We start from the raw sequence: 25,057 nt of genomic DNA, 5'->3' as shown, positions 1-25,057 counted from the left end.
AGGTATGGGCCACTGTCTTGGGGTTTCTATTGCTATGAAGAGATACTGTGACCATGGCAACTCTGATAAAGGAACACATTGCATTGGGGTGGCTTACAGTTTCAGAGGGTTAGTCCATGATCATTGTGGCAGGACATGGAGGCATGCAGGCAGACATGGTGCTGGAGAAGAAACTGAGAGTTCTACATCTTGATGTGCAGGGAGCAGAAGGAGATTGTGTAGCTTGAGCATATATGAGACCTCAAAGTCCACCCCCCACAGTGACACATTCCTCCAACAAGGCCACACCTCCTAATAGTGCCACTCCCTATGGGCCAAGCATTCCAACACGTGAGTCTATGGGGGCCTTACATCTTCAAACCACCAGAGCCTGCAGCGCACGACTCCGCCAGCAGAGAAGACGCCACAACAGGATTCTTCTTGGAACGTACTTTAATGGAGCACAAGACTGAAGCATAGATAGAGGCGAAAAGACGCCGAGCCAGTCCACGCGGGGAATATATACAGCCCCTGGTCCGCCTCTGATGTGTCATTGCCCAATGTGATGTATCACTGCTCGATTGGCTCAGACCACACTGAGGCGATCATGTGAGCAAGATGTGTGAGCAAGTGATAGGTGAGAATCAAATTACTCCTGGGCCAGCGGTGAGCATGCGCAGAAGTTGTTTACCAACTAGGGACAATAGAAAAAACGGCAACGGGCTTAATGCCAGACCCTGAGAACATGGCGGCGCCGTGGAGCGCTACATCTCCCCCTTTTTTGTTTAAAAACAGAACACCAGATCTAGTGGGGAACTTCATGACTTTCCTCACGATCGAGGGTGCAAAAGTACCCTAGTCCAACATCCTCTCGAGTGCAATGACCACAAGGTCAACGAGGTGCAAGGGCTGTAAGACCGGGTAAAAGAGACAGAGAAGAGGGGAGCAAAGATGCACCTATCTCCGTGCAATGCCCTAAGGGTGGAGGTGCCGAGGCTGCATCTTGCTCAGAGGCCATCTTTAAGGCTACTTAGCCAGACCTGGGGGGAGACTCCTTGTTCAAGGGCAGCAAGAGCCTGTACCATAATTGCTTTGTCCCTGCGCAGGCGTGTCCTGAATCAGCAAAGGAGCCATAAGCATATGACCACACCGAGGCAGCACAGGGCACTGAACATTCCCACACCCACCCACTCTTTGAAAAAAGAAAAGGCAGAGTAGAGCCAGTCTGAAACTGCCCAAGAGTGAGAGGCTGCACGCGGGCGCTATTCAAAATGGTGATCTGAAACAGCTGCTCTTGAAGTAGCAGCTCCGTCTCTGGCGACCAATTTCCTGCCAGGTATCGTCCAATTCGTTCAGACTCGTTCCTGGAATTATTAAAAACAAGAGAAGTAATGCAAACATGTTTCTGATGTGCTATGCAACCAACTTGAACTAAGCTGGCTAATTCATCAATCTGAGTTTGTAGGAAATCGATCCTCTGATTAGCAGCCACTATGCCTGACAGCATGTGTTTGCTGATTTTGGTCTGAGTATCTAATACATCTGCAGTTTTTAGTAACAATCTCATTAATGGCGGCAGCCGTTTGTGTCTGGCTAGCCATCGCCACTCCTGCTGTAATAGCGGCTGCTGATGACACCACAATAGCAGTGACTATGGCAGTGGTAATTCCAAAATCATGCCGCTCACATAGGAGCATAGCAATAGGGAACTGTTCAGGGTCAGCCTCCACAGGGAGGGGTACAAACGTAGGAACTTTTAACACTATCGCCAGTTTCCATGTTCCATTCCAGCATTCAGACAAAAAACACTCCACTGAGACATTCTTACAATCAACCTCACTCCCACTGGTAGTATTAGTAAGTAAAAAAACAAATGGGGAAGGCAAGCAGACTACGGCTTCTGGGAGAGTATGATTACTTAATTCTTCTTCTTGAATATAACGAAGCTGCCTTCCTAGTTTAGCCTGTTCACTAATAGTGCCTGTAACATTGAGCCGAAGTTGTGCCAAAGCAGAAATATCTGCCGTAGCTCCTGCCTCATTAGAGAGCAGCCATTGGTACCAGGACCATCCTGATCCTATTGTGGAATTTTTCTTGGTTTTATTATAAAAATAGCTTTTCATGGAAGGGGATAAGGAAAACCCAAATGTAACCTGTTCCTTTTCCCAAGTTCTTGCTTGGCAGGCGGTAAAGGTGGGCGAAAACGAAAAATCCGGAATGCAATGTGGTGATGCTCTGAAATAAGTTGTATTCCTTACAAATGATCCTGTTCCAGTAGGCACCATGGATTCTACTCGCATGGCCAAGGTGGTAACATTTATGGCCGATGCATTACTACCTGACCCAGACCATTGTGATGTTCCTGATGCTACTTTACTGAGTGCTTCACTCAACATGTTTATCCCTATCTTGCTATGCACCAAAGGATCCATCCAATTAGTAAGATTTATACGTCGGAGCTAAATGCAAGGGGGTTTCTTATTTAAGGAAAAGCACATGGTTCCATTTAAATCAACTCTCGTTGTATTAAACTTTTCTGATTTTGGTTCTGGGCTAGGTAAACAGGGTGCATCCACATCACAGGAGGTGGAGAATAATGTGGGTAAAAGGGATGAGTTAGCATGAACCGGTACTGGTACGGGCCATGCCCTCGTTACCGCCCAGAGTGTCATCTTCTTCGCATCTGTTTGAGTCACCCACAGCAGGATGATCAGCATCCACTGGGTTGTCTTCATCCTTTGCAGAGATCTTCACTTCTCTGGTCAGTCTTACTGGCACCCAGATTGGGTCCTCCTGATCCTGTGGGAAAACACAAACAGCTCCCCTGGATCTGGCAATCACCAGGTCCGGTCCACTCCATTTATTTTTTAACACATCTTTCCACTTTACTAGGGTGGATTCTATGGCGCTCATGCTTGCATGTTTATCAGCAGGTGAGCGATCCTTATCGTCCAAGGTTAAAAAATTCAAGGTAAATGTTGCCAAGGATATAACATTCGTTGGTGGTAGGCCATGGCCTATTCCCCCTTTTTGTTTTTGTAAAAGTTCCTTCAGGGAGCGATTAGCTCTCTCAACTATTCCTTGTCCTTGTGGGTTGTATGGTAGGCCGGTATGATGTTGAACACCCATGCATTCACAGAAACCTTTAACTGTTCTGGATGTATAAGCTTGGCCATTGTCTGTTTTTAAGCATTGGGACTTGCCCCAAGCTGCCCAAGCCTCCAAACAATGTGTTACCACATTGGTGACCTTCTCCCCAGTCAGTGGTGTGGTATGAATAACCCCTGAACAAGTATCTACTGATACATGAACATATTGAAGGTGCCCAAAGGCAGGCACATGAGTGACATCCATCTGCCAAAGGTCCCCGGGCTTAAGACCCCTAGGATTGACTCCAACATGGGGAGGATGATGAAAGGAAACACATGTTTCACAAGCCTTGACTATTTCCCTGGCATTTTGTCTAGTTATACCAAATTTTAATCTCAAGACTTTAGCAGACACATGATATAATTGATGGAAATGCTTTGCGGCCGCTAAGGGGTCCATAATTAAAGATGGAAAAGCTTTTGTTGCAGCATCAGCTTGCGCATTAGCATCTACTAAAGGGCAGGGAAAAAGGGAATGAGCTCTAATATGGGTAATATAGAAGGGATATTTCCTGCTCCTAATCTCTTGACGAAGAGCCAGGAAAACACAGGATACAGGACTAGTAGTTGATATTATTGCTGAGGCCTCTAGACAGCGGACCACATTAACTACATAAAGAGAATCTGAATAAATGTTCAAGGGTCCTGGGAAGTTGCGAAACACCTCCAACACCACTTGACACTCAACTATTTGCGGTCTGTCGGACTGGAAACATTTCGTCACTGTCCCTCCTCCCAGGATCACATAAGCTCCTTTGCCCGTGCTTGAACCACCAGTAAAAATGGTAACCACCGCTTCCAGCGGATGTGAGGCTGTTATTTTAGGGAAAACCACCGGATGGTGCGTAATAAATTGTAACAATTTATCTGATGGATAGTGATTATCAAATCTACCATTAAAGGTGGTAATCAACACGGCCCAGTCATCTACGGTGGCACACAAAATTTGAAACTGTTTAGGATTATATGGCTGTATAAGCAAATGAGGTTGCATAGCAAAATATGTCAAAGACAATTTTATGCCTGTCATAGCAATCATAGCGACTGCTGCAGGATAATATTGAATAACCTTAGGGATGGAGGCATGGGCATGGACCCACAACAAAGGTCCCTCCTGCCAGAGTACTGCAGTAGGGGCTTCTTCAGTTGGCAAGATACACAATAATAAGGGTCTGCTGTAATCAATGCGTTGTAATTGTGCCTCCTCAATAGCCTTTTCCACCTTTCTGAGGGCCAATCTAGCTTCCTCAGTTAGATATCTGGGAGAGGTAACTCTGGAATCTCCTTCTAATATTTTAAACAGCGGCCAGAGTTCTGCAGTGGTTATTTTGAGGTACGGACAAAGCCAGTTCATGTCTCCCAGGAGACGTTGAAAATCATTTAATGTCTTTAAGGCTCCCACTCTTAGCTGTACCTTTTGAGGGCGTGTATACTTTGGACATATAACAGCTCCCAGAAAACGGCCCACGAGGTCTCTCTGTACCTTCTCAGGGGCTATTAACAACCTTTTAAATCTTTAAAAAAAAGAAATCTGGCAAATGGAGGCTCTTACATGACCTTCGTGTTGTTAATCAACAAATGCAACTGTAAGGATCAGTACAGCGCGGCCTACCTTTACTCTCTAGCATTCCTAAGGACTGCTATTATTAATAGCCTAAAGGCTATTAACAAGGCCTTAAGAGCTTCTGCTGTACTGGTAAATACTGATTCCAACAAATCATTGTATGGAGCTGCTATCAAAATATCATCCATATAATGGCACATCCTAACAATAGGGTAAGCCTTTCGAATGGGCTCAAGTGCTAATTGGATGTATAACTGACACATAGTAGGACTATTGGCCATTCCTTGAGGTAGAACTATCCATTGAAACCTTTTGTCTGGTTCATGATTGACAGATGGAATGGTAAAGGCAAAACGCTTACAGTCCTCCCTTGCTAGTGGGATGGAAAAGAAACAGTCCTTAATGTCAATAATAATTGTTGGCCAGTCCTTAGGAATGCTAGAGAGTAAAGGTAGGCCGCGCTGTACTGATCCTTACAGTTGCATTTGTTGATTAACAACACGAAGGTCATGTAAGAGCCTCCATTTGCCAGATTTCTTTTTTTAAAGATTTATTTATTTATTTATTATGAATACAACATTCTGCCTTCATATATGCCCGCATGCCAGAGGAGGGCGCCAGATCTCAGTACAGATGGTTGTGAGCCACAATGTGGTTGCTGGGAATTGAACTCAGGACCTCTGGAAGACCAGCCAGTGCTCTTAACCTGAGCCATCTCTCCAGCCCCAGATTTCTTTTTAATGACAAAATGGGAGTATTCCAGGGAGAATGGGAAACTTCTAAATGTTCCAGGGAGAGTTGTTCCTGGACCAGTGAGTAAGCGGCTTCTAATTTTTCTTTGGAAAGGGGCCACTGAGGGACCCTGTCCGGGGTGTTTGTGGTCCAGGGTATACGAATGGCATCCTCAGTGGCCCCTATGAAAAACCCAGCCCCTTTCGCCCCTGATTTCCTATGGGCTCCAGGGGGCATGTTATTCCCTGGAGATTCTTTCCAAGTCCTTTCCCTGGGACATAACCCGCATCAAGCATAAGGCACTGACTGGTCTCAGAATAGTCAGTAGTAAGCCTCATTTTCATCTGCCTCAATATGTCCCGGCCCCACAGAGAGACTGGTAGACTGAGCACAAAGGGATGCATTCTACCTGTTTGTCCTTCCTTACAAACACAAACCAACTCTTTGGAGCTGACTTCTGGTGTATTTGCGTACCCCAGCCCTTGCAAGAGTTGTGAGGAGGAATGTAGGGGCCAGCGAGCTGGCCACTCTTCCTTTCTAATGATGCTGTGACCTGCCCCAGTATCCAAAAGGCCTTTAAAGTGTTTTCCTTCTATCTTTAGGTCTAGCATGGGTCGTTTATCGAGTTCCAGGGACAGATACACCATATCTACACCTGTGGATCTGAACCCCTTTCTCCTCTAATGGTCTCTTTGGCAGGAAATTTATTGTGTAAGCTTGGCAATATTAATAACTGGGCTATGCGATCCCCTGGCGAGATAACTGAGATTCCTCGAGGGGATGCACACATGATTTTAACTACTCCTGTATAATCTGGGTCTATGACTCCAGGAGTCACCATCAATCCCCTCAAGGCTGAGGAGGACCGTCCCAACAAGAGGCCGACTGTGTCATCTGGTAAGGGGCCCTGGAAATCAGATTCAAGGGGTTGCACCCCCATCTGAGGGGTTAGTACCATCCGGGTGGTGGCACAGATGTCCAACCCTGCGGAGCCTGAGGTTGCTCTTCTGGTTTCTGTGGGAAATGTTCTGTCTGATCCTGCAATGCCCCATACATTTGAGGGCCCTGGGGACATGGGCCCCGTTTGCCGTTTTTTGACCCAGGTGGTGTTGTTATGGGTCGCCCATTAATGTCTTTGGCTGATCTACATTCCTTGGCCCAGTGTTTCCCCTTTTTACATAGAGGGCATAAGCCTGGTTGACGGCCTCCCTCATCAATTCTCTGGCCTCCATTCGGGCAATTCTTCCTCACGTGTCCAGGTTTCCCACATTTAAAGCATGCTCCATTCTTTCCCCCTGTGGTCCTGGCAGCAGCTAGTACTGCGGCCGCTAAGCCTGCGTTGGATAATGGCCCTCCAATTTCTCTACATGCTTTCATCCAAGCCTGAAGGCCCTTCCCTTTCCAGGGCATAATAGCCCTCCGGCAATCTTTAGTGCATTGCTTGAATATAAGCTGTCCGATCAAGGGCATAGATTGATCTGCATCTCCAAAAATTCTTCCTGCAGCCTCCATCATACAAGCTACAAAGTCCGAAAATGGCTCCGTCAGCCCCTGAATAACCTTAGTCAAGTTGCCAGACACTTGCCCTCTATTGGGTAAAGACTTCCAGGCCCTAATGGCCATTTCATTAATCTGCTGATATACTTGTAGTGGAAAAACTGTCTGGTTATTAATCCACTGCCCTTGTCCTAGCAACACATCAGCTGTCCAAGCGGCATTGCCATTAGCCGCATTAGCGCGGGCCTGTGCAATGGCAAGATCAGTATATATAGACTGAAAATCCAGATATTGTCCTAAAGAAACACATGCTTTCACTGTGCTCATCCAATCAGCGGGGGTCATAGCTGACTGCCCTAAACGCTCCACCAATCCTAGAGTAAAGCTGGCTGACACTCCGTAAGTCCGTGCAGCCTCCGCCAAATCCTTTAGTTGTTTATATCCTATTGGCTCATGATATCTCTGTCCTGTATTGGGGTCTTGAAAAACAGGGTAAGCACTGGCCAATTTATTCCAAGTGCTATGCTTGATAAAGGAAGCAGACGTCGCTGAAGGCGCCATTGGCTTACAGCACGAATTGTAGGGCGGAGGCTTAGTATATTCCGGACTATACCGCTCTCTTGCATACTGTGTCACTGCTTCCTCTCTAAGTCTTGCTCCTCCTCCTCATCCAACCGATCCTCCTCATCTGAAGATCGGTCAATCGAAAAATTAGCAAACTCATCCAAAAGTGGATATATGCTTTTCTTTTCTGGGGTAGCGCTACTCTAGAGTTTCTTTTCTCCCTTCTGAGAGCTACTGTCAGTCTCCTTAGTTTCTTTCCTTTTAGGTCCTCCCTTTCCTTTTGATTCTGACTCTGACATGCTGTCCTGGTAAGCAGAGAGTGCTCTATGGCCTTCCTTCAATGCCTCAACACACTTACCTTCCTTCAGACAAGCCCTCACTAATCTCCATAGGGGAAGTGTCCCCGGCAGGAGTGTGCCCTGTTCTTTGGCTGTCTCAAGATCTTTAACCAATTTCTCCCAGCAGGGAAGATTAATGTCTCCCAAGCCGGCGAACCAAGGAGCTGCTTGATCCACATCCTCCAGGAACTTCCTCAAAGTTCCATCAGAGACTTTCAGGTCTCGGGTTCTCAGTAGTTGCTGGAGAGGACGCAAAAACGAGCTCACATTTGCTGAACCAGACACGGGGGAAATGCCGGCCTACCTATGCCGGACTTACTTTCACTTTGTCTACAGCAGGTCCCAGCAGACACACTCCCGTCCCGGCTTATGACAGCGCACATAAGAAAAAGGGCCAGAGCATAGATCTGTGGCTCGACTCCCCCCACCAGCATGGCAGAAAATTAATTTCCGGAGGACTTACCGGCGCCTCCTCTCAGTGCCGTGAGGGTCTTTTGCCTGGTACCTGGATGTCAAGTTCCCGGTTTCGGGCACCACTTGCAGGGCGCGACTCCGCCAGCAGAGAAGACGCCACAACAGGATTCTTCTTGGAACGTACTTTAATGGAGCACAAGACTGAAGCGTAGATAGAGGTGAAAAGACCCCGAGCCCGTCTGCGCGGGGCAATATATACAGCCCCTGGTCCGCCTCTGACATGTCATTGCCCAATTTGACGTATCATTGCTCGATTGGCTCAGACCACACTGAGGCGATCATGTGAGCAAGATGTGTGAGCAAGTGATAGGTGAGAATCAAATTACTCCTGGGCCAGCGGTGAGCGTGCGCAGAAGTTGTTTACCAACTAAGGACAATAGAAAAAAACGGCAACGGGCTTAATGCCAGACCCTGAGAACATGGCGGCGCCGTGGAGTGCTACATCTCCCCCTTTTTTGTTTAAAAACAGAACACCCGATCTAGTGGGGAACTTCATGACTTTCCTCACGATCTAGGGTGCAAAAATACCCTAGTCCAACATCCTCTCGAGTGCAATGACCACAAGGTCAACGAGGTGCAAGGACTGTAAGACCGGGTAAAAGAGACAGAGAAGAGGGGAACAAAGATGCACCTATCTCTGTGCAATGCCCTAAGGCTGGAGGTGCCGAGGCTGCATCTTGCTCAGAGGCCATCTTTAAGGCTACTTAGCCAGACCTGGGGGGAGACTCCTTGTTCAAGGGCAGCAAGAGTCTGTACCATAATTGCTTTGTCCCTGTGCAGGCGTGTCCTGAATCGGCAAAGGAGCCATAAGCATATGACCACACCGAGGCAGCACAGGGCACTGAACATTCTCTCTGAGCCATCTCTCCAGCGTTGTTTACCAACTAGGGACAACAGAAAAAACGGCAACGGGCCTAATGCCAGACCCTGAGAACATGGCGGCACCGTGGCACACTACAAGAGCCACCTCACCTGTTACATGTGGTGCAGGCGATCAAACCCAGAACTGTGTGCGCGTCAGGGAAGCACTCTACGAATGTTGCTACATTACATCCCTAGCTGGGTTTTGTTTTGTACACAGGGTCTCACTGGCGGAGTCTTGAGTGCTGACTACATTCCAGACTTGTGACACCATGCCTCGCCTTTCTTGTGAGTGCAGGTAAGCAGAACAAGCTCTGAGCCCCATTTCATTGGTAAGGAAGCACAGGAGAGCTTAGCTGCATGTTCAAGGTCACAGGACAAGTGAGTGGCAGAGCGGAGTTAACTCTCTTCCCCTGACTCCCAGCTTGATGCCTTCCCTCCTCCACTGCAGAACATGGATCCCTAACAAACGTAGGGAGTCACTGGCTTAGCTTTTGTGGGACCTGGTGTTTGAAGTCCTCTTGGGAGTTCTTTCTTCTCCTGAGCTACCCTGTTCCAGAAACCCACTGCATAGCATTGAGCAAGCAAGCAGCTCTGTTCTCAGCTCCTGCTCGCTGCTGCCTGGGAGGTGACCACAGGCCCTCTTCTTGTGCCTTGACTGAACAGAAGTTCCTGCTGCTGCACAGCATGAATATGTGGAACCCACTGGTTGCCAAGCCAAATGTAGCTCCAGATTATTCTAGGAAACAAATAAGTTGTTTTGCTCTGGATTGCGGGAATTTCTAATTGGGGATTTTTATTTTGGGCAGTGTTCCTTGGAGCTGGCAGACAGATGGAGGAGGTGACTTGCTCCAGGGACATGTTAAGCATGATCTGCCCTGGAGTGTGAGAGGGTGCCAAGAACTGTGGTGGCCCAACTCCTGCCTTTAGTGGCTGAGGCCGAGGCTTCTTGGAGGCCTTCCTGGCTCACAGTGGAATCCTCTTCTGGAATGGCCCTGAAAACCAGGGCAAGAATTAGCAAAGCTATCAGCCGTGTACTACCGTGCCCAGCGGCCGGAGTGCCGCCTTAGGAAGCAGGGTAGGTCTTTCCTAAGACTCCCTGCCTAAGACTCAGAAAGCCTTCATTTACCTCAGCAGTAGAGCGTAGCACACAAATCTGCTAATGGCCAAGTTTTCAGTCACCGGTGAGAGTAACAAGGAAGACCTGAGAGCATTCTAGAAACTCTCAACCTCTGGTTCCTGACTCAGCCACGCCCCAGACTCCCTCACAAGTTGATTGGTTATTTGTTCAAGGTCATGGAATAAGCAAATGGCAAACAGGGCTGAACCCGCTGTCCCTGATTCCTAGATATAAGGTCTCTGCACTGTCCCTGGGTCTCTATGGTCCCTAAATTTAAGTACTCCCTTGACTGATTGATAAACTCCTTTCCCCCTCTAAGGCATTCAGGTTGTATTTCTGCCCCTTACAACTAGAAACCCAGCTTGGTGGTGGACAGGATTCAGGGATGCAGACAGAATGCCCGGACTCCAGATTCATGGAGTCTACTGTGGACTGGTCACCCAGTGTTTTAGAGTCACGGTACAATGACCAATCTATTTCAAACAGGAAAACAAGCAAAAGCTGGGGATGGTGCTGGGGGTGGTCCTGCCAGCAAAGAGCTCGTCCCACAAACATGAGGCTCACAGAACCCACATGGAAACGCTGGACTTGGTGGCGTGCAGTTGTCTGTGCTGGGGAGGCAAGTGGAAGGACACCAAGTTCAAGGTCATCTACAACCACATACTAAGGTCATACATACAACTACAGTCCTCAAAATTTTAAAAAGAAAAAAAGATGAAGGAGGGAAGAGGGTGAAAAGATAAAAAGATGAGAGGAAGCGGGAGAACACCAGAAAAGAAGAAACTCCTGGGCGTAGGGTGTAGCAGGCTTGACTGGAACATCTCCGCTCGGTTCTAGCACCCCAGACTTGCCAGCCTGCTCCAGCGGCCTCCTCTTTGCCTGTTCAACCCATGAACTGAAAATCAGCATCATTAACACTCTCAGCTAATAAATGCAGGGCTGGCAAGATGACTTAGTGGGTAAAAGTGCCTGCCACCAAAAAAGTGACAGTCAGTGCTCAATTCCAGAGAGCCCAGATTCCAGTCCCAGCATCCACATGGCAGCTCACGCCATCTGCAAGTTCAGTTCCAGGGAACCTGACACTCCTCTTCTATGTGAGACCCTCGGGAGCCCACAGCCTCCCCAACTGTCCCAGTTTAATTTCTTTGCTGGGATAAAATATCCTGACAGAGACAACTTAGGGAGAACAGGCTTACTTCCACTCAGAGCATGAGGTTACAGTCCATCACCTCAGGAAAGTCACGGCACCACACACGGGCTGTACACAGACATCCATGCAGGCAGCACACACATAAAGTAAAAATCAATACATCTTTGAAAATAAAAATAATCTGGTATGGTGGCACACGTCTTTAATTCCAGACAATGAAGCTAGATCAGACAGAAAAGTCAGATGCTTCCCTGGGTTTATTGTCACCGCACTCACAAAACTGAAGTCCAGAGAACGAGGGAGTGGGGAAGGCCTTTAGTCCCAGCCCTCAGGAGGCAGAGGCAGGCAGTTCTCTGTAAATTTGAGGCCAGCCTGGTTTACAAAGCGAGTTCCAGGACAGTCATGGCTCTGTAGAGAGAACCTGTCTCTAAATAAATAAATAAATAAATAAATAAATAACATACAAGAAATCCATTGTTGGCTTCAAAGGAGGACCAAGCTTAGATACAATGGGATAGTGGGAGACAGACTCCAGCTTTCAGGGTTGGAGAGGAGACACGTTAGGTCACCCCAGCCCACCCCACCCGCCTCAGATCTATCTATGATTCATCTTAGCCATGCCTCTTCTGTGATTATCCACCCCTCAACTCTGTCCACTGTTTACTCTGGGGGGGGGATGCTGTGTGAGTTTTCTTAGAGACAAAGAAACCAGATATAACCAGGTAGAGGGCTGCACCAATGGACCAAATAATGGTTCTTTCCAAGTCCAGTTTGGGTTTAATTACAAAAATATGGGAAAGCCAAAGGCGGCTAAACCATTAGGAAGTCTCAACCCAGTCAAATGTTCACCTTTTATAGAATCTTCAGGAAAGAAGAAGCCTCCTAAGAACCTTAGTGTTATAGTTAGCTTTGACTTTCACCTTGGTGCAACCTTTAATTCCGTGGGGGAAAGTCTCAATGAGTCTTCATTAGCTAAGTCACCTTTGGGTGACTGTCTTGATTACATTAACTGCACCATTCCCTAGGCACGCGGGTCTTAGTCTGTGTAAGAGTAGAGAGAATCAGCTAAGCACTGGAGGAGGCAGGGGCACCTTAATTTTCTCTCTGCTTTTAACTATAGATGTGACTTGCTTCTTCAAGTTTCTACTGTCTATGACTTCTCTGCTATGATGGACTGTAACCTAGAAATTTGAGCTAATCCTTTCCCATCAAACTTGGTTTTGTCAGGGTATTTTATCACAGAAACTGAAATGGAAGCAGGACATATGAGGAGGCTCTGGTCTCTTGAAGGTCCCATGTGGGAGGCCACTGACATTATACTTCCACATGGCCACAGCAGGACCCAACAGCTGCAGGAGAGGAGGGTGCAGAGTGGAAGGCAGCAGAAAGGCTTACCTCCCTCACATTGGGAGACTAGCTTCTAGGAAGCCATCTTGTTTTCCTTCTCTCCAAATCCCCCATCAGCCAAAATAGACCAAAAGTAAAGAGACTGCTCCCCCATATTCCCATCTAGACCTTAGCCCAGCCTACAGCAGAGAGCCTCACCTTCAGCAACCACCGTGCCTGCATAAGGATGCTTCCACTCATGCCTGGGTGATGGGAAAAGACACGCCAAGGCCCTGTGCAAGGATGCCCATCCTTACTGATGTTTACAATTGCAACTGGGATTCCTTGGTCAGCTTGCCAGCTGGCTCTCCCATGCCTCTGCTTGACCTAGAAACGGAAGTCTTTTTTGTTGCTGCTGCTGTTGTTGATTTTTCGAGACAGGGTTTCTCTGTAGCTTTGGAGCCTGTCCTGGAATTAGCTCTTATAAACCAGGCTGGCCTCAAACTCACAGGGATCCACCTGCCTTTGCCTTCAGAGTGCTGGGATTAAAGGCATGCACCACTACTGCCTGGCTGGAAGTCATTTTTTGCAATAAATGCTTGGCAGTATTTATGTGAAGTGTTTCTGTCTCTGACCTAGACATCTAGTTACCATTTATTAACCTTTATAAGCCTGGGGAAGCTAACAGCTCCGTGCCTCAGTTCCCTCACCTGGAGAATAGAGGTAGTAATAGTACCCTGAGCTTGGAGAAGTCAATGATGTGTGTGAGACTCTCGATGCCCAGTAGTATCCACAGTGAATGGAAACGCTAGCTAGCATACTAATGTGTCATATTCCACCACTACACCAAATATAAACACAAGGTCAGAGGTGGCTGGATTCCTTTTCATCAGTTTTGAGTCAGGGTCTCACTATGGAGCTCAGGATGGCCTTGGACTTACAATCCTCCCACCTTAGCCTCCTGTGTACTAGGGCAGGTAGACAGAGATTGTGCTTTTGTTTCCCAGCCACCCAGATCCGAATACTCATACAGAAACTTTATTAATTACAACACTATTTGGCCAACAGCTTAGGCATATTCCAAGCTAGCTCTTACATCTTAAATTAACCCATTTCTACTAATCTATGTATCACCATGAGGCTATGGCCTACCAGTAAGGCCCGGGCAGCTTTCTCCTTTCTCCTTCGGCAGCTACATGGCATCTCTTTGACCCTGCCTTCTCTCTCTCTCTCTCTCTCTCTCTCTCTCTCTCTATATATATATATATATATATATATATATATATATACACACACACACACACACACACACACACACACACACACGTTCAGATTTCCCACCTGGCTTTACTCTGCTAAGCGATTTGTCATAATAGCTTTATTCATCAACCAATAAAAGCAACACATCCACAGGACATCCCACATCATAGGCATGTCCACTATACTTGGCTCCTGTTTTGAGTTTTTTTTCTTAGATTTTATTTTTCATTATGAGAGTGTCTCTTCATGTGGGTTTGTGTACACGTGAGTGCAGGTGGCTGAAGAGTATCAGATCCCCTGGAGTTGGAGTTACAGGTAGTTGTGAGCCGTCCAGTGTGGATGCTGAAGACCAAATTTGGGTCCTCTACAGGAACAAATTTGCTATTAACCATGGAGGCATCTCTAAAGCCTTTTGTTTTAGTGTCTTATGTTTATTTGTTTGTTTTGTTTTGTTTTGGAGATAGGATTTTGTTGTATAGCCTTGGTTGTTCTGGAATTCAGCCTGTAGACCAGGCTGGCCTCAAACTCAGATAGATCCACCTGCCTCTGCCTCCCAGGTGTTGGGATGCATACACCATCTCTGTTTGACCATGTTTTTGTGTTTCTTAATAAATTGTTCTTAGATTTATTTTACTTTATGTATATGGATGTTTTGCCTTTGTGCATATATGTGCACCGTGTGAGTGTCTGCTGGGTCCCCTGGAACTGGAGTTGGATGGTTGTGAGTCACCAGGTGGGTGCTAGGAATCGAACTCTGCTCCTCTGCAAGAGCAACAAATTCTCTTAAGCACTGAACCACTTCTTTTTTTGGAGGGGGTTCAAGATAGGGTTTCTCTGCTTAACAGCCCTGGCTGTCCTGGAACTGGTTCTTATAGAGCAGGCTGGCCTTGAACTCACAGAGATCTGCCTGCCTCTGCCTCTGAAGTGCTGGGATTAAAGGTGTTTGCCACCTGGCACTGAGCCACTTCTTTAGCCCCAATTTTGTTCTGTTTGGCACAGAGTCTCACTATGTCGTCCTAGAACTCTTTATGACACAGTGACTACATAGCCCAGGCCGGCCATGAACTCTTGGTCCTGCTCCTCCACCTCCCAAGTACTGGGACTAATTCAAAACATAAACCACTGTGCCCAAGGATCCTTTTCTTTCTTTTTTTTCTCGTTAGTTACCACACAAAATACCCAGATTATTTTAGCAATCAGTAAACTTGAGTTTCAAACATACAGATGGTGCTGAGAATGTCACTTGGTTGTTAAGAGTGCTTGCCAGCATGCACAAAGCCCTGGGTTTGATCTCCAGCGCTGTATAAACCAGGCAAGGTGGCGTACACCTGTAATTCCAACCCTTTGGAGACCAGGGTAGGAGCATCAGTACTTCAAGGTTATCTTCTGCTACACAGCAAATTCAAAGCTAGTCTGGGATGTGTGAGACAATCTCAAACAACAACACAAAACCAGTATGTATGCATGATGAGAAAGCACGTGTCCAACATAGCCTGGGGATCTGGATTTCAGCCCCATCATGAGGATGGAGGAGGAACTGGATGAGGAAGAAGAAGAAAATAGAAACGACTGCCTATTTTGCAGGGACGAGGGGTTAGAGGTCCCTTGCTCCATGTACAGACTCCTGCCACAGTGGTCATGGAAACCTGGAGAGCTCTGCATGAGATGATGAAGTTAGGTATTGCTTCGTCCCTGCTGCAGCCTCATTGGCCTTCTGCCTTGTCAATCTTGTAGCCCCACCCTGCTTTGGTCTCTGTTTTTAAGTAAATCCTTCAGGAAGAGGAAAAGGGAAGGGGCAGACAAGGAGGGAAGAAGAAAAGAAAGAATGGAAGAGGGGAGAAGCAGAATGAAAAGAGGAGCAAAAAAGGGATGCAGCACCCCTGCATCCTCATGGCCCTAGGAAGTGGGGCAGGGAACTGTTTTTCAGCTGACAGGAGTCGCCATGGCGACGGAGCACTGGTCTCTTCATGATTAATACTCCCAGGCAGCTGTCTTCTTGGAGTCTTTTAAAATCCACACAGTATTATTTGAACACAATGATATTTAGAGCAGAAAGATCAAGGTGGGGTGTGGGGGAAGAGAGCGGTCCTGTTCCCAGAGCTGTGGCAGGGGCTGGGTTGCCTCCCTCCCCAGAGGAGGTAGAAAGTAGGCTGCCTTCCCTGCCATCCCCTCCTGGCTCAGCTTGCTCTCTGGATGCAGAGCTTCTCCTGCCAGGTGCTGCAGCAGCATCACCATCTGAAGGGCCCTCACAGCACCTGCCATCAGGCGGTGTTCAGTGAACACTTAGTGAATGAAATCGTTCATTCATCCATCCACCCATCCACCCATTCATTCATTCATTCATTCAGAGTCATCTTGTTCCTTGTTTATCTAAAACTAAATTCCACTTCACCTGTTCTCATGGGAATATGAAACAACCTTTTCCTCTTCTCAAGGATACACATGCACGTGCACACACACGCACGCACACACAAGCACACACACACGAGCAAACACCTTACCACCAGCAGCAGCAGCAGCTTCTACAACAGGCATCTGTGTGACCCCTGAGGTCTAGTCCATGTTGATTCATGTTGTCTTGCAGGGGTCAGGGATAGCTAGAGGCTGTGTTCCCTAACTTGTAAAGCTAGAGGAAGACCTTCCACCCACAGATGCCTTTGTGTCAGTCAGTCTGTAAAGTAAATGTTTTCCTAAGTAATCTTGTGGAGTGGTCTAACCTGGGTTCGCCACACAGAATTTGCCCTGGGCCAGCTCTTACAACTTCTCCAGTGTTTCCTCATTGAGAACGGGAATGTGCAGATCCTTACTCCAAGAAGATAAGAAAATGATACAGTGTTTAGGAAGCCTGGGTGGGTATTATTTCCCTTCTGAACTTGCATGTTTTTCTATCTGAAGGTAACTGACCAGAACTCAGAGAGCCCAGCTCCCTTATCTTCTATGCCTCCCCAAGACCTTTATTACCCCTGGACCCAGACTCTCTTTATAAGCTGCTAAAATTTGGGAGAGAAGGTTAAGGAGATGGCACAATTAGTAAAGTTCTTATCCCACAAGCATGAGAACACAATTTGACTCCTAGAACCCATTTTTAAAAAAGAAGCAAGTCCGGTATGGTGACACATGCCTGTAATCCTAGTTCTGGGGAGACAGGTCCTCAGAGTTTCTACCTGTCAAGTCAGCTTGTCTTGCAGAATCTGTGAGCTCCGCGATCAGAGACACTGCCTCAAAATAAGTGGGGAGCTAAGTTTCTATTGCTGTGATAAACAGCAGGGCCAAAAGAAACTTGGCACGAACGGGTTTAGTTTGGCTTACAGCCGTAGTCCACTATGAAGGGAAGTCAGGCGGGACCTCACTGCAGGAACCTGAACTGAACAGGCAGAAACTGAAGTAGAGCCTGAGGAGGACCACTGCTGCCTGCATAGCCTCCCCATGGCTTGCTCAGCCGGCTTTCTTACACAACCCAGGACCACCTGCCCAGCCGCTGCACAGCCCACAGTGGACTGGGCACACCCACATCAATCATTAACCAAGAAAATGCCCCCAAAAGCACACCTACAGGCCAATATGGTGGGGGCATTGAGTTGAGGTTCCCTTTCCACAGACTACCCTACCTTGTGTCAAGTTGACAGATAATTAGCCAGCACGAGAGTTGTTTAAGAAGACTCTTGAGGGCTGGAGAGATGGCCCAGGGGTTAAGAACACTGGCTGCTCTTCTAGAGGACCCAGGTTCAATTCCCAGTAGCATATAGCAGCTCACACCTGTCTGTAACTCCAGTTCCAGGGGACTTGACACCTTCACACAGATATTTATGCAGGGCAAAAACATCGTTGCACATAAAATAAATAAATCTTTTTTAAAAAGAAGATACTTGACACTGTGGCCACCAAATGCACTAGCATGTATGTGCATGCACATGTGAACATGTACCACACACATGCATGCACAAAGCTGGAGGAGAAAGGAGTTGAACTAGAAGGGAATAGTCAGATATCTCCCGTTTAATCCCAGCTTGTCCACAGGGAATGGAATACAGATAGGTGCTCATTACCTTCCAGGAGCAGCAATTCTGAGTGTGTGGATGAAGGTGTCTCCTGTGTAAGCACACGGAGATGGGGGTGTGCCAGCCCCGACTCAGACGTCTCCTGTCTCCTCTCCTAATCTTTCTCCTGCTCTCCAGCCCTGCCCCAGGTCTGGCCTCTAGCAAGAGCAAATTAAGGTGACTTGGATGTTGGTCCCAGCACAGACCTAGCCCAACAGCCCTTGGCAGAGTAGCAGTGGCCTGGCACCTCACCACAGGACTAAGGGAATTATCCATGACTAAGAGGGAGGAGGGATACTGTGGCAGAGGGAAGAACAGCAGAAGGAATAGGCAACCTGGGGCTGGCCAATCTGGCATGACGGGCCACCTGGGGAGCCCTGGACATCCGCCCAGCCAAGCTTCTCTCTTCCCCTCCCCTTAGTCCACAAGATGCCAGTGTATGCGAGACATGTGTGCCCTTCCTGTCTGGTGAGGGTTCACCTGGACTAGGTGATGCATTTGGATTGGAGTCAAGATCTGGGTTCGAAATAGAACAGAACAAAGTGTGTGTGTGTGTGTGTGTGTGTGTGTGTGTGTGTGCATGAGCTTCTTATAGATGTGTTTCTTTTTTAGACAAGGTTTTACGCAGTTCAAGTCTGGCCTTGAACATCTAACCTCCTACCTCTACCTCCCTCCAGGGTGCTGGGATTACAACTGGGAACTGCCACACCTAGTTTATGCAGATATGTGTTTGCTAAATCAGCATTCTACAACTGAGCTGTATCATCACCCCCATTTCTGTGTTTTCTATATGCACATCATGTATACTGATGACACAGAATTGAAACTATGACCATCATGGGGACACGTGTGCACGGCTATAAAGAGTCCTCTCCACCTGGTGTGGATGCATGGATGCAAGGCAGTGCATTCTACCAATGTGGGATGAAGTTTACTCTGCGACCGCTTGGAGTGGAGAAATGAGTAGCTAAGGATGAAAGCAGGCCTCTCCAGTAAAAGCTGAAATCTACCGTCTGAGCCCAAAGAGGAGCTCAGGGGATGAGCACTGAGTGCAGGGGACGTTGCAATGCTGAGTTTGCACAGTAGGTAAAGTAAGGGGCACAGTCCCCTACAAAGGAGTAAGGGAAGGGAGACACACTGCCTGCTTCTCTGTAGCTTACACCCTGCAAGGAATTTGTTTCCAATGTTAGGAGAGTGGAAGTGAATGGGGACTTCAGACCTGCTCCCCCTGCCTCCCAGTGCCCCAAGTCCCAGAAATTGAAGGTCCTTATTTTTTAATCTCTATACTAAACTTAATCCTTTAATCAACTTATTCCAGGCTGGAGAGGCAGCTCAGCAGTTAAGAGTACTTACTGCTCTTGTAGAGGACCCGAGTACTGTCCCCAGCACTCACTTCAGGTGACTCACAACCACCAGGAGGATCTAGCAATTCTGGACCCCAGGGGTGAAGGGACCCGCACACAGTGTGCTCCCTCCCAGACCCTGGGTTAGGTACAAACCACACACAAACACGTTTTCTTTTACAAAAGGAAGTGGCGGATTTCTGACTCAGGCAGAAAACAGCAGCAAATGGTCTTGTAGGTGTGATTTTTAAGGGGTAAAAAGAGGCTGGGTGTTGGTAGCACAAGTTTTTAATCCCAGTACTTGGAAGACAGAGACAGGCAGATCTCAGTGAGTTCGAGGCCAGCGTGGTCTACAAAGCAAGTTCGAGGACAGACAGGATTGTTACACAGAGAAACCCGTCTTGAAAAGCAAAAAAAAAGGGGGGGGGAGTAAGAGGTCTGTGTTAGAATGGGGTACGATTTGGTGGTATGTTTTGATTGGGCATGTTAATTAGGGCAGCCAAAAGGGATGGGCTCAGTACTTTGATACTTTGGTGATCAGCCTTAGGAATGAGTCTGGCATAAGAAACTGTCCAAATAAGGATAGAAACCTTGGTGACCAGCTTTAGGGGTGTAATCTAAATCTTAGGGAGGAGGAAGGAGGGAGGGCAAGAGCCATGCTTGCCATGCCAGGGCCTGCTAGAGCCCTTCAGTGGGCACCAGCACTCATATGCACTCATATGCACATACCCATACACAGTGACACACATACTTAAAATAATAAAATAAATGTAAAATATAATAAATGCTATTCTAAGATGGGCATAGTGGCGTGCACCTTTAACCCAGGCAATCAAGAGTCAGAAGAAGCAGAGTTCTGTGAATCTGAACCCAGTCTGGTCTACAGAGTGAGTTCCAGCACAGCAAGAAACACAGAGACCTGATCTCAAATAAACAAATAAATAAATAAATAAATGTTATTCCACATAGCGCTTTTTGTTTGGTTGGTTTTGGTTTTTTGAGACAGAGTTTCTCTGTGCAACAGTTCTGGAACTTATTTTGTAGACCAGGCTGGCCCCAAAGTCACCGAGATCCACCTGCCTCTGCCTCCCAAGTGCTGGAATTAAAGGTGTGCCAGCACCGCCCGGCTCTGTATAAAGTCTAATTCACTTATTTTATTGGTTTCAGAAAAGCGTTGAGTGAGCTAAGATAAAACAGAGAACGAGACAGTAAGGAGAAGCAGAAACTACAGCAGGAGACAAGGAGGGGTCCGGGCTGGGGTGGATTCTTGGTGCGTCTTCAGTTAAAAGTTGAGCCTCCTTAAAGCTGAGCAACACAGATGCCTCCAGATGGAGATTCTCAGTATCGCTGGAAACAACTCTTCACTCTTAATTAAAAGGTTTTGATTCGAGGCGAGGTTTGATACAGTCCTGCCTGGTCTTGAACATTTGATCCTTCCGCCTCTACCTCCTAGGTGCTAGGATTTCAGACATGCACTAAGGGCACCTAGAAAGGCAGAAAAGCTGCCTACAGAAGCACCGCGTTCCTTACAGGTGACAAGCAGGAACTGCTACCTCTTTGGAGAACAACCTGTTGAAACATGAATGTCCTGTAGCTTACTTAGACAGGAATTGATAAGAGTTTATCCTGGACATGTTCACATTTATATAGGAAAGGACAATGATGCCAACAACATTGGTAGAAAAGTTGGAAGTCACCCAGGTGTGCATGAATAGGAACTAACCAGTGGCTAATTCATGGTCTTCCTATACAATAGAGAACTAACTTACTCGGCATTAGATAACACCAAACCAGGTCTTTGTCTTGAGACATGACGCAATCTCTGTTAGTTTAAGTGAAAAGAAAAATGGCAAAACAGTTTAAATGTTTGCATAAGTGAAAACATTTTGCAAAAAACTACTCAAGAAACTTCAACATGGCTACCTCAAGAGAGAGAAATAAAAGTGAGATAAGAGAAGCCTTTAATTTTTAGTTAAGTTTGTACTCTTAGCCCAGCATGGCAATACACAGTAATTTAGGGCTCAGAAGGCTCAGAGGCAGAGGCAGGTGGCCCTCTGTAAGTTCAAGGCCACCCTGGTCTACACAGTGAGCTCTAGGTTATCTAGAGCTGCATAGTGAAACCTTGTCTCGAAAATAACATAAGAATACTCTTGTGTGCTGTGCTCACCCACGACCATTATCAAATTTTGCATTATGGCAATTTTTATATAAATAAGCTATTTTCGAAGCACAACATTAGATGTTTAAACAAGAGCAAACACACACACACACACACACACTCGTCAATAAAGGCAATCTTTCAGGGTGTGCCTGTCTCAGACCCCCAATGCAGTCCTGTCTGGCTTTTTCTGTGGGCGCTAGGGTTTCAAACTCAGATCCTCACACTTGCAGCTCAAGTGCTCTTACCCATTTCAGGGTTACTGAGTGCGTCCGGGGAATCGTATTATCTGACTCGATTTCTCTCCTTAGCCAAGCTCACAGGTGAACGAATTGGCGTTAGGCGGGAAGCAAACGCTGTAAGTAGGAAAGGGTGGATCCGAACCCGTGATTCTACAGACGGGCAGGCAACGCGCATTCCGGGCTTTCACACGGCGCCGAGCCCCTGCGGGGCGCACCCGTGCCCAGCGCGCACGAGGCTCCACGCTAAGGGGACTCGCGCGCACGCAGCGGCGCGGCCCCGGCGGCGGCGGCAGCGACGTCACAAGCCGAGCTTTCCTTTTCGGGAGTCCCCGGCATACATCCTGTGTCCATGTTTGGTCATTTACGTCACGGCGCCAGGGCCGGGGCCTCCCGAAATGGCAGTGGCCCGGGGAGTCGGAAGCCCGGAGCCAGCACCGCCTCGCCTATATAAGTGGGGGGACTGTGGGCTGGGGGAGCCCGGGTGCGCTTTGGAGAGATCAGGAGCCGCTGCCCGAGGCCGGTACGGGCGAGCCAGGGCGTCGCGGTCCCCCAACTCGCGTCCCTGAACCAAGCAAGAGTCCGGAGCTCGGAGCTAGGGCGACGGGCTTCCCCGCCAGCCGCGCGCGCCCCAGCCCAGCGAGGCCCCGGGCGCCCCGCCGCCACCGCGCCATGCTCCACCTGAGCGACTTCTCCGGCCCCGACGCGCACCTCGCCAAGGCCACTGAAGGCTGCGTCCACTCCAGCCCCGAGCTGCCCCGGCTGCCCGCCCGGGACGCTCCCTCGGCCGCCACCTATCCTGCAGGTAAGGAGAGGGACTAGGGGCGCGCAGACGGCGACCGCGGCGAGAGGTGGTGGAAGAGGTGCGGGGGGTGGGGAGGTGTCCCAAAGCGCGCGATACCGTTCCCACCCCTCAACAAGGCCGCAGGCTCCCGTGCGGGAGCCCGTGAATGTTTGCGTCCCGGGGCGTCCGGGGGGTACCCCCTGCTGCGGCTTGGAGTGCACGAGGCGCTCGGCTGATTGCTTGCGCCCCGGAGGGTCGGGTGGAATTTGGTCGCGGCTGCAGGATCGGGGGGCACGCCCTTTGAGATGAGCAGGGGGGCTGATGCGTGGTCCCTCCCTCGGCAGGCGACTTCTTGAGCTGGGCTCTGAGCGGCTGCAGCGCCGCGGGGGACTTAGCCGACTCCTGCTTCCTGGAAGGCCCCACACCCACGCCCCCTCCGGGCCTCAGCTACAGCGGCAGCTTCTTCATCCAGGCGGTCCCCGAACACCCGCACGACCCGGAGGCCCTCTTCAACCTCATGTCGGGCATCTTGGGCCTGGCACCCTTTCCCAGCCCCGAGGCGGCCGCGTCTCGGTCCCCGCTGGATGCCCCGTTCCCCGCGGGCCCCGATGCCTTGTTGCCGGACCTTTACTCCCCGGACCTGAGTTCAGCCGCCTTCCCGGAGGCGTTTTGGGAGGCCGCGCCTTCGGCGGGAGCCCCCTCGCAGTGCCTGTTCGAGCCCCAGCTCTCCCCTCCCGACGTCAAGCCGGGGCTGCGGGCTCCTCCCGCTTCGCCGGCGCTGGACGCTGCTGCCTCGGCCTTCAAAGGGCCGTATGCCCCCTGGGAGCTGCTGTCTGCGGGGGCCCCGGGAAATGGTGGGTCACAGGGAAGCTTCCAGGCTACTCCCGAGGCCCGTTTCCCCGCGGTAGGGACCAAAGTTGAGGACCTGCTGTCCATCAGCTGCCCCGCCGAGCTGCCGGGCCCGGCCACCAGACTCTTCCCGGCAGGGGCTTACGACGCCTTCTCGCTGGCCCCGGGTGACTTAGGGGAGGGGACCGAGGGCCTCCCGGAGTTGCTGACCCCTCCCGGCGGGGAGGGAGGGGGCGGTGGCGAAGGCGGTGAGTTCCTGGCCACCTCGCAGGCGCAGCTGTCCCCGCTGGGCCTGCGTAACGCCGCCACGGCGGACTTCCCCAAACCCCTCGTGACCGACCTCCCGGGGGGCAACAGCGGAGTGGCCCCTTCGGTGTCGCCCGCCGCCGCCGCCTTTCCCGTGGCCAAGGGCCGGCGCAAGGGACGCCGGGGTGGCAAGTGCAGCGCACGCTGCTTCTGCCCGCGGCCGCACGTCAAGGCCTTCGCCTGCCCTGTGGAGAGCTGCGTGCGGAGCTTCGCCCGCTCCGACGAGCTCAATCGCCACCTGCGCATCCACACGGGTCACAAGCCCTTCCAGTGCCGCATCTGCCTGCGCAACTTCAGCCGCAGCGACCACCTCACCACGCACGTGCGCACCCACACCGGCGAGAAGCCCTTCGCCTGCGACGTGTGTGGTCGCCGCTTCGCGCGCAGCGACGAGAAGAAACGGCACAGCAAGGTGCATCTGAAGCAGAAGGCGCGCGCCGAGGAGAGGCTCAAGGGCCTGGGCTTCTACTCGCTGGGCCTCTCCTTCTCCGCGCTCTGAGCTAGAGCTGACCCTGTAGGTTGGGGACGCCGCCGCCCGGCGCACGCGGCAAGGTCCGCCCGGTCCCTCGCTCCCGCTACCCTTCCTGCCTCTTCCACGCACGTCCGGGGCCACCCGCAGTCCAGCTCCAGATCCCCCGAAGTGCCCGCCGCACACGCCCTTTCAGCACGGGCTTCGTGGACAGCGCTTGCTGTCCTGGAGCCTCCTTCCTCCTAACCAGCGGCGCTTGTGACGGTCCTCTTCGGCCACCCACAGAGCAGACACTCCCTTTGGGACTGAAGAGGTTTTTTTGTAACTGGTATATGCCCCACGCCCTCCTCTTTATCCTTCCCCAAAGACAAAGCTGGGGAAATGTCGAGCCGGTCTCTCGAGAATTTTGTATAGCGATGTCCAGCAAGCCCTTGGATGTGACGTTTTTGCTTTGGAGTTATTTCGTTTTTGTTGTTGATTTTTGTAAAGCAGACGCTACTCTCAAGCACTTGACAAAACTGTTTATTTTTGCAATTAAAATTATTGTGCTAAAAGCTTACTGAATCTGCCTTGTAAACTCCTAGCTCTTCCTAATTTCCCTTCCAGGACAGTACATGCCAGGAGACAGGAAATACACCCATTGGTGAGATGCAAGCCCCTGGCACATTACTCCTACAGGATACTGACATACGTCAAGCAGTTCATAAATATATAGAGGATGAATTGATGTTTTTATTCACAACTGATTTAGGGGTTATGTTTCTGTAAGCAAACGTAAAAGGCGTAAGTAGTAAACATGATTGGTATGATTTTCTCTGAGCCTCAGTTTCTAGTACAATTTCAAAACAGAAATCAGTC

General features: G+C 49.4%; 1 protein-coding gene across 1 annotated transcript; it reads left to right on the top strand.

Moving 5' to 3' along the window:
- The first annotated feature begins 22,198 nt into the window (after positions 1-22,198).
- Egr4 (early growth response 4) lies at positions 22,199-24,742 on the top strand. Its single transcript, XM_005369846.2, has 2 exons — positions 22,199-22,596; positions 22,920-24,742. Exons 1-2 carry the CDS (start codon positions 22,464-22,466, stop codon positions 24,227-24,229), a joined length of 1,443 nt encoding a protein of 480 aa, XP_005369903.1. The 5' UTR covers positions 22,199-22,463; the 3' UTR covers positions 24,230-24,742.
- The last annotated feature ends 315 nt before the right edge of the window (positions 24,743-25,057 follow it).

The sequence above is a fragment of the Microtus ochrogaster genome, unplaced genomic scaffold (assembly GCF_000317375.1).
Source record: "Microtus ochrogaster isolate Prairie Vole_2 unplaced genomic scaffold, MicOch1.0 UNK62, whole genome shotgun sequence".
Lineage (NCBI taxonomy): Eukaryota > Metazoa > Chordata > Mammalia > Rodentia > Cricetidae > Microtus > Microtus ochrogaster.
This window is presented reverse-complemented; position numbering and strand designations above follow the sequence as displayed.